This window comes from Chinchilla lanigera, unplaced genomic scaffold (assembly GCF_000276665.1).
Source record: "Chinchilla lanigera isolate Chin_1 unplaced genomic scaffold, ChiLan1.0 scaffold00032, whole genome shotgun sequence".
Classification (NCBI taxonomy): domain Eukaryota; kingdom Metazoa; phylum Chordata; class Mammalia; order Rodentia; family Chinchillidae; genus Chinchilla; species Chinchilla lanigera.
In genome coordinates this window covers 165769-174953 of record NW_004955433.1, presented here as the reverse complement: position 1 = coordinate 174953, position 9185 = coordinate 165769, and the positions used below count along the sequence as shown (strand labels likewise).

Genomic DNA, 9185 nt, shown 5'->3' with positions numbered 1-9185 from the left:
GAGCCCATCTGTACTCTGCGCCGCTGGGTGCCAGCTTAAATAAAGCGCTACTTTTTGCAAAGAGATGTCTCATTCTTTTTGGGGGTCCTTTTCCTTGGTAGAGCAATTTGGGGGCTCATCCGGGATCAATATAAGGATCCCCTAATCCCCCAGACTCTTTGCACCAGACCCTTCTCATCACTTGATCAACTTCTGTAAGTATCCTCTCTTTTCTGTTTGGTTTTGGTCTGCACATTTGTGGCAGTGGCAGAGCCTAGCTCTCCCACTGCACCAGAGCGGGACACCCTCCAGGGGCTTATCGCCCACTTAGTAATTTGGGGCTTCGGCCCATTTGACATTTGGGGTTTACACCCGTTTGCCTTTTGTTTGCCTTTTCTAATTTGATTTTTCCCTCCTAGGTCATATGCGACTCATCGGATATACGAGTCGTAGCAATAACCTTTTCCCTGCAGGTCGCCCAATCAAGGACAAACAAAGTCTCTTATGTGTGTTTACAATTTTCTGTCTTTTGTGGCGCCTTGTCTTGTGTTGCTTTGGTCGATTTGTTTCTATCCAAGAGTAACCATCAGCAACTAATCATGGGCCAAGGCTCTTCTGTGGCCCTGACACCCTTAGATTTGATCCTTAATCATTTTGCAGATTTCAGGAAAAGGGCCCAAGGGTATGGAGAACCTCTCTGCCCTGGGAAACTCCAAATATTCTGTTCCCTGAAATGGCCACATGGCATCCCCAGATGGCTAGACACTGGGACTTTTGACCTGACTACCGCGGAGGCAGTCCAAAGATATGTCTTCTGCCTTCCCCTACATCTTAACCAGATTGTCTACATACAGGTTTGGATCAACCTCATTCATGATCCTCCTTCTTGGTTGAAGAAGTTCCTTAAAGCTACCAATCAACAGCCTGGTAACCCTCCTTTGTTGGCTCCTTTGAAAACGAAACCAAAATCGGAGCTGAGCCCGATTTTGCCAGCCGACGAGGAGGAGCCCCCCCTACCGCCTTACCGCCCCTCCGCTCCCCTGGCACCTAGTTCTCCAGAACTCTGCTTTCCCGCTGTCCCGCCCTGATTGGAACCCCAACGTGACCGCAGGTAAGGAGGCTCTTGATCGGTATCGCCAGCTGTTCCTAGAAGCCCTTAAGGGCGCTGCCAGAAAACCCACAAACCTATCCAAGGTAAGCGAGGTAAGACAATTGGCAAATGAGTCCCCTTCGGGTTTTCTGGAAAGATTACAGGAAGCATATCGCATTTACACTCCCATAGATCCAATGGCTCCTGAGAATGCAAGGGCTATTAATCTTGCCTTTGTTACCCAGTTGGCCCCCGACATCAGAAAAAAATTACAGAAACTTGAGGGATTTGGAGGGATGCCCCTTAGTCAGTTATTAGAGGTAGCTCAAAAGGTTTTTGAGAATCGAGAAGACTGCCAAGAGACAACTGACAAAAAGCTAACTAAGGTGTTAGAGGTTTTGACTAAAAAGGTTACTAAAAAGAAAGATAAGGACCGTCCTCCACTAGATAAGAATCAATGTGTATATTGCAAAGAGCCTGGGCATTGGAAAAAGGATTGTCCAAAACTTAAAGCTAAACTGGAAAAGGATGCAAAGACCTTACTATCCCAGGGCTGAGGAAGTCAGGGCTCTTATGCTCCCCGAGAGCCCAGGTTAACCCTAAACGTGGGGGGCCAACATGTTGATTTTTTGGTGGATTCGGGTGCTGCCCACTCAGTCCTTACCAAACCAATAGGAAAACCTACAGGAAAAAATTTAAAGGTGTTGGGAACTACTGGTTCTGCCAAGATTTATCAAAAATTTCAGGCCCAACTTGCTGGACCTGGACAAAAGACTATGCTACATGAATTCTTATAGGTGCCTGAATGCCCTGACCCTCTATTGGGCCGTGACCTTCTGCATAAACTAAAGGTCCACCTTAGTTTTGAAACAACCATCCCAACAGTACAATTGGACAAAGACCTTTCAGAGCCTCAAACTAAGGTCTTGGCCCTATACCCAGAGGGAGAAGGACATTTGTTATTGGAAGCCCCTAAAACTGCTACAGATAGACTTATTACATGAATTAATGCAAGAAGTTCTGGGAGTATGGGTGGAGCAAAATCCTCCTGGACTGGCAGTCAACCAGGTACCTTTAGTAATTAAACTTATTCCCCAGGCCACCCCCATACGGCTTAAACAATACCCTATTGGCTTGCAGGCCTGCCAAGGGACAGCAAAACATACTCAGAAACTTAGAGATCATGACATTTTAAAGCCTTATGTTTCCCCTTGGAACACTCCCTTGTTGCCAGTGCAAAAACCAGGAACACAGGACTACCGGCCTGTGCAAGACTTGAGAAAAATAAATAAGAGAGTTGCAACCCTCCATCCAACGGTCCCTAATCCCTACACCTTGCTGAGCCTGTTAAGTCCGGAGCAGACCTGATATACTGTACTGGACCTCAAGGATGCTTTCTTCACTTTGCCTGTGGCTCTGATGAAAAATGGGGAATAGCCAAGGGAGTCCTAACCCAATGCCTGGGACCCTGGCAAAGGCCTGTAGCCTATCTCTCCAAGAGACTAGACAATGTGGCAGCCGGATGGCCCCCTTGCCTGCGAATGATTGCCTTTGTGGCCCTCTTAGTCAAAGAGGCCCACAAATTGACTTTTGGACAAAAGCTCTTAATTGTCTCCTCACATTCGTTGCAGACCCTCATCAGAGCCCCACCAGACCGATGGTTGTCGAACGCCCGAGTAATGCACTACCAAGCTTTGCTCCTAGACCCAACAACTATCAGTTTCAAGGAAACGGCCGCTTTAAACCCAGCCACCCTGCTGCCTGATGATGACCCCTCCCAGCCCCTCCATGACTGCAAGGAGATCATCGATCATCTTGCAAGCTTGAGGCCAGATTTAACTGATGAGCCCCTGATAGGGGCTCCATGTTACTTCTCTGATGGGAGCAGCTACATCCTCCAAGGTAAGCGAGTGGCTGGAGCAGCCGTCACCATGGACTCCCAGGTCTTATGGGAACAAGCCTTGGAACCAGGAACATCGGCACAAAGGGCGGAGCTCATAGCACTCACCACCGCCCTCAAGCTGGCAGAAGGTAAGGAAATCAACATTTTTACTGATAGCAGATATGCATTTGCTACTGCCCATGTCCATGGGGCCATTTATCAGGAATGAGGCCTATTGACTTCTGGGGGCCAAAGGATCAAAAATGCACCCCAGATTTTGGACTTGTTAGCTGCCATATGGCTGCCCCAAAGGGTGGCAATCATTCATTGTAAAGCCTACCAGACTGGAGATGATCCTGTTGTACGAGGCAACAACTTAGCAGATGCCACTGCACGTAGGGCAGCCATAAAATCAGTGGGGATTAAAACAACACATGAATTGCTACTGATCCCCCCCACCCTGTCTGAACCTGTCTATTCTCAAAAAGATTTGCACTTGGCGGCTCAGCTTCAGGCAAAGCCAAATGTTCCAGGGGGATGGTATCAACTGCCTGACAAGAGAATCCTTCTCCCTAAAGCCTTGGGCCAAGAACTTATCTCACAGGCTCATCAGTCTACTCATCTCGGGGGATCAAAGCTAGCCACATTGTTCCGGGACCACTTTTTCATTCCACAATTAACTAAGCTTAGTCAGTCTGCAAGTCTCAGATGCCCTCAGTGTCAGCTTGTTAACCCCAAATGCCCACAACAAATTGAAACCACTCGATATAGAGGAACCATGCCTGGAAAACATTGGGAGATAGACTTCACTGAAATGGGAAAGCCTGGACTTCAGGGATATAAATATTTGTTGGTTATGCTTGACACCTTTACTGGATGGGTTGAAGCATTCCCGACTAAGTCTGAGTCAGCTTTGATAGTAGTCAAAAAGCTTTTATATAAAATAATTCCTCGATTTGGCCTCCCTTTATCTATGGGGTCCGACAATGGCCTGGCTTTCATAGCCCAAATAACTCAAAAATTAACTAAGGCTTTACAGATTGATTGGAAACTCCATTGTGCCTATCGACCTCAGAGTTCAGGACAGGTGGAGAAAATAAATCAGACTTTAAAGACAATTATGACTAAAATGGCTTTGGAAACTGGCGAAAACTGGGTGAGTCTCCTTCCCTTTGCCCTTTTGCACGCATGTTGCACACCTTATGTTGCAGGAATCTCCCCTTTTGAGGCCATGTTTGGGAGACCCCCTCCCCTCATTCCCAAAATTGCTGAAGAAAAATTAGCTGATTTGGCTAATCAGGATCTCATTAAGTCTCTCCAGGTTCTCCAACCCATCCTAACCTTGATCCATCAGCTATTCAAGCAACAGCATCCTCCGTCCCCCACCTCCACCCAGGACGACCTCTTAACTGTGCAACCTGGGGACCTAGTGCTCATCAAAAGACACCGCCGAGAATCTCTTGAGCCACACTGGGAAGGTCCCTTCACGGTGGTCCTCAGAACTCCGACAGCAGTCAAGGTTGCCAGAAAGACTGCCTGGATTCATCATTCTCACATCAAACCAGTCCCGACCCCAGACAAAGACCAACCCTCAGATAAGTGGACTGTGGCCTCTTCTGGAGACCCTTTAAAGCTTAAATTAACCAAATGTACTTGACTGTTCTGATCTTATGCATCCTCCCCTGTGGGGACACAAATAAACTGGGCCATGCCCCATTACATGGGACTTGGAAAATAACTGATTATAGCACAGGCGAGGTGCTAGCTACTAATAGCACTGTCCATGGTGTCATCTCCCTTATCTGTGTGCCATGCTCAATATGATGCCTCAAAAGGTCAGAACTCCAAGAATGGAACTGGATACATATGCCATGATTTCCATTAAAAATAGGATGGCAAACAAACCCACTGGACCTTGCCGCGACTTACACAGTCAGAAGGTCTTACAGTCCACCGGATGGTATCTCTGCCCCCAAACCCAATATTATCAGGGGGTACCTTATAGCTATAAGACCCAATACTGTGCATACTCGCAGCAAACAGAGTTTTTCTGCCGATATTGGAGCTGTGTGACTATCTCCCCTTGGAATGAAGGTGATGCAGACGAACACCTTCACCTCACCCGTGGCACTCCTAGCACTTGTGAACTTAACAAATGCAACCTGATGACCTTTACAGCAAAGAAGCCCACTAGTAGACTCTAGAAATAAGGATTACATTACGGTATTAGACTCTAGACTTCAGGTTATAACCCTGGAAACTCTTTTACTATACAGCTCATTCCAGGGCCCCCATGCATAGCTCCCGCTCGCCCCATAGGACCCCTAGCTCCCCAACCACCTCCACCTCGTCACATTCCCTCTTCTTTCCCACCGCCCACTACACGCCCCCCTCCTCCTTCTTTTTCCTCTGAAACAGCTATATCCTTCTTCCCCACCACTCTCACTGCACCCCCAGACCCTTTCTTGCCTCTATATATTGCTTTCCAGTTCCTAAATTTCAGCTCCCCTAACCTTACCACTGACTGCTGGCTATGCCTTCCGTCTCGTCCACCCTGCTATACGGGCACTCCTATGATAAAGAGCAGCCTTCTAACTCCTCCGCTGATGACCCCACTTGCTGGTGGGGCGCTAAGCCCCTGCTCACCTTGGACAATGTCCAAGGCACACCCGGCACCTGTGTCTACTCTGCCTCCTATTCTCTGCGAACCTCACCTTATGCTTCACTTTGTAACTTGACCTTTTCCATCCAGATCTCCAATTTTTCATACCCTGCTAATCAGCATTTGGTTGCTCCGAACAGAACCTGGTTTGTCTGCACTTCTGGCATTATTCCTTGTGCTATGCATCATTTGTTCATTCAACATCCTGAGCTTTGTATCGTGGTGCATGTCCTTCCTCAGGCCTATTGGTATTCAGGGAAAAATGGAAAAACCACATTCTACCTGGCTTAGGCTCCCAGGAACTTAACCTTCAGAAAAGAAATCCTGTGCTTATCCCCACCTTGCTAGGACTGGGGATAGCCAGATCCATGGGGTTGGGGGTATCCAGTTTGGTCATTGGGGACCAAAATTACAGACGCCTAAGCGCCCTCATTGATCAAGGCTTGGCCTCTCTCAGTGACTCGGTGTCCAAACTGGAAGACTCCCTAAGTTCCTTGGCCGAAATGGTTCTACAGAACCGACGAGGTCTAGATTTGTTATTCTTAAAGAAAGGTGGCCTTTGTTTGGCCCTGGGAAAAACCTGTTGTTTATATGCAAACCACTCTGGTGTCATCCGACAAAATATGGCAAATCTCAAAAAAAGATTACAAAAAAAAAAACAAGCTAGACAAGCTGAATTAAACTGGTTTGAACGATGGTTCTCCTTCTCCCCTTGGTTAACAACTCTGATAACTGCTGCTGCTGGACCCCTGTTAATTTTGCTTGTTTGTGTAACTGTTGGGCCATGTATCATTAACAAACTGTTGGATTACGTCAAGAGCCAGGTACAAACTATTAAGCTAATGATTTTAAGGACTCAGGGTTATGAGCAAATTCCTCTGACTTACTTTATGAGGCAAAGATTTGCCTCACTAACATCAAATCAGTGGGGAATGTTGTAACCTGACCAAAGTGCTGCCATCCTGTTCCGTATGCGCCGTTTCCCCTCACCCTCCAGTCACCCATTGTACCCTCAAAACCCCCTGCTAAAAATCCTCTGCTACAGTTCCCAGGCAATGCAAAAACCACAAGAGCCAAATTGTTAACTTGATGTTCTTGTGAAAAGCATCGGTTCTGAGAATTATAACCACCAAAAGTACCTAGCACTCTGCAAAGACAAGATCTGGGTATTGACTGCCTCCCTTTGTGGTTTTTCACTTTATAAGCTTCTTGCTGTTCTCCTCAGCGAGCAGCAGCTTGCAGAGCCCATCTGTACTCTGCGCTGGGTACCAGCTTAAATAAAGCGCTACTTTTTGCAAAGAGATGTCTCATTCTTTTTGGGGGTCCTTTTCCTCGGTAGAGCATAATTCTAATATTGGAAAGTCTAGAGCAGGAGAACTGCATGGCAATTTAGTGATTTAGGGAGAACCTGCCTCAAAATTTTAAAAGGGATGGAGGTGTAGCTCAGTGGCAAAGACCTGGGTTCAAACTCCTTGCAATGCAAAAATTCAAAGAGGAAGAACGGAGAGAAGAAAAAGGAGAGAGGGAGGTGGGCGTGAGGAGAGAGAAGGAAAGAAGAAAAAAGGAAAAGAAAAATGGAAGGAAGGAAGGAAGAAACGAAGGAACTGTACGCCTCAGAAGATAAAAAGAACAAACTGTAGGGGAACAGTTTACCCATACATACATACATACATACCTGTGTAAAAAGGAAAACAACTTCATTGAGTTTTCAAAGCATTAATTCATTCTACCACACAATAGCGATGTTTACCCTGTACATGTTTTGTATTCTTAATAAATGATAATAAGCTTAAACAAAGTATCAGCATTTTCTCAAAATCAAGATCAAAATTAGAATCACGCTCTGTAAAAACTAGTTTATGTCACGTGTGGTGGCACACACCTGCAATTCCAGCACTCAAGAGACTGAGGCAGGAGGATCACTGAGAGTTTGAGGCCAGCCTGGGCTACAGAGTGAGCTGAAGGCCAACCTGGAATACATAGTGAGATCCTGTCTCAAAAATAAAAACAAAATAAAACAAAACAAACAAATCTAAATTTACTTACTTATGCTGGAATAAAGTACAATGATTTCTCAGTCCAAGGAAAATGCAACTAATCACCAGTCCCACTATGAATGGGATAGCAGCCTTTTGAAAATGAAAAAAGAGTTTCAATTAGATGTAAAGATTTTTGCACATCATTTATTATAAGATATACAGCTACATCATAGATCTCTCCATTGGAATAAACACTTTAAGTAGTTTGGCCAGAGTCCCTAGGGGAATAGAATACAAATGTGTATGTTATTAGAATACTTTCCAAATTAAATTGGAAACTAAGTTAGGTGTTGTTTCAGGACCTGATAGGACAGTACAGCAGACTAGTAGAAAAGCTAATGTTTCTCCCAGTGACCACCAGCCACTGCTGGCTCAGGGCCATGAATGTGACACAGGTGAGCAGAGCAATGCAAGTACCTAAGGAAGTTGTTTTGGGAAGAAAGTAAAGTCCAAATGGCTGAGTTTCGACTTGAAGTAAATTCTTAACTCTTGTGCCTGTGAATATAACCAATTTTATACTTTAAGAGGGTCAACAGAAAAGAGAATGTTTTTATATTTAATACTGGAAATAAATAAAACTTTGGCTATGGATGTAGCCCAGTGGTAGAACGTTTGCCTAGCATGGGCCAGACTTTGAGGTGGATCTTCAGTATGGAAAGTGGATAAATAAGAAAAATTTAAAAGCACACCTGCAATTTCTTATAATGGAATTTTGTACAATAAGAAAGTACTGGTGATCTGGACCCTATCTACCCAACCTCTGGAAAGACCCTGTCTAAATGGGGAAGTGTATTGTCACTGTCACCAAAGCCTCCAGGACCCAAACACTTCCATTACCCCTCTCCTTGGTCACTGCTTCTCTACCAACCTCAGCCAGTGAGGCCTACAGTGCACATGGCCCCCTGAACTTCCAGGGCTTTGCCTGCTCACCTGCCCAATCTGTGTGGATGGCTCTCAGCGAGATTGGACAAACAGCACTTTTGTTTTAATGATGCCCCAGTTAAGAAAGGGTTAAAGGTTACAGAATGATGTAATTTATTTGAGGGATTCTACTTGTAATTATGCTGGGTTACATATAAAAATACAGGAAATGGTAATCTAAAAACAAGATATTCTACCTTGTATCTTGAAATTTTCAAAGTAAAAAAAAAATCTCAGTGCTGCAACACTATAAAGATATGAAGTAATTTGTAAAGGACAGGTTTGGCAAGAAAACCAAATAGATAAGTAGAATCAAGACAGGCGGTGCATGCCTATAATCCTAGCATGGTGGGAGGCTGAGTACGGAGAATTGCAAGTCTGGTAATTTACTCAATCTGGGCAATTTACCAAATTGGTCAGACCCTGTCTTAAAAAAAATAAAAGGCTGACAATATAACTCAGTTGCAAAGTCCTGGGTTCAACCCCTCATATTGCAAAAAATTTAAAAATAAATAAATACTAAAACACCCAGAAAATTAGAATCATGCTCTGTGAAGACTAGTTTGTGAAGACCATAGTTTAGAAAGATTATTATTATTATTTTTTTTTTTT

The 9185-nt window shown here is 44.9% G+C and overlaps 2 protein-coding genes across 21 annotated transcripts in view; one reads left to right on the top strand and one right to left on the bottom strand.

Annotated features, from left to right (window-relative positions):
- On the top strand, positions 1 to 6912 carry LOC106148937. Its single transcript, XM_013516163.1, has 3 exons — positions 1 to 194; positions 834 to 3100; positions 4264 to 6912. Exons 2-3 carry the CDS (start codon positions 2611 to 2613, stop codon positions 4413 to 4415), a joined length of 642 nt encoding a protein of 213 aa, XP_013371617.1. The 5' UTR covers positions 1 to 194; positions 834 to 2610; the 3' UTR covers positions 4416 to 6912.
- The window catches only part of LOC102006600 (ATP-binding cassette sub-family G member 2-like), a 150829-nt gene that overhangs the window by 101485 nt on the left and 40159 nt on the right, over positions 1 to 9185 (bottom strand). For all 20 annotated transcript variants that reach the window (XR_001234729.1, XR_001234731.1, XR_001234730.1 and 17 more), the window contains exon 10: positions 7660 to 7742. Coding sequence is in view for 16 of the 20 variants with exons in the window: in XM_013516146.1 (XP_013371600.1) it covers positions 7660 to 7742 (83 nt within the window). In the remaining 4 variants the exon portion in view is untranslated. The remainder of the gene's footprint in view (positions 1 to 7659; positions 7743 to 9185) is intronic.

Excerpts from the sequence above, each read along its gene's own strand:
- LOC106148937 (XM_013516163.1), top strand. The coding sequence starts at position 2,611 with ATGATTGCCTTTGTGGCCCTCTTAGTCAAAGAGGCCCACAAATTGACT. Across the intron at positions 3,101-4,263 it reads CGCCCTCAAGCTGGCAGAAG|TCTCTCCAGGTTCTCCAACC; the intron begins GTAAGGAAATCA and ends GATCTCATTAAG.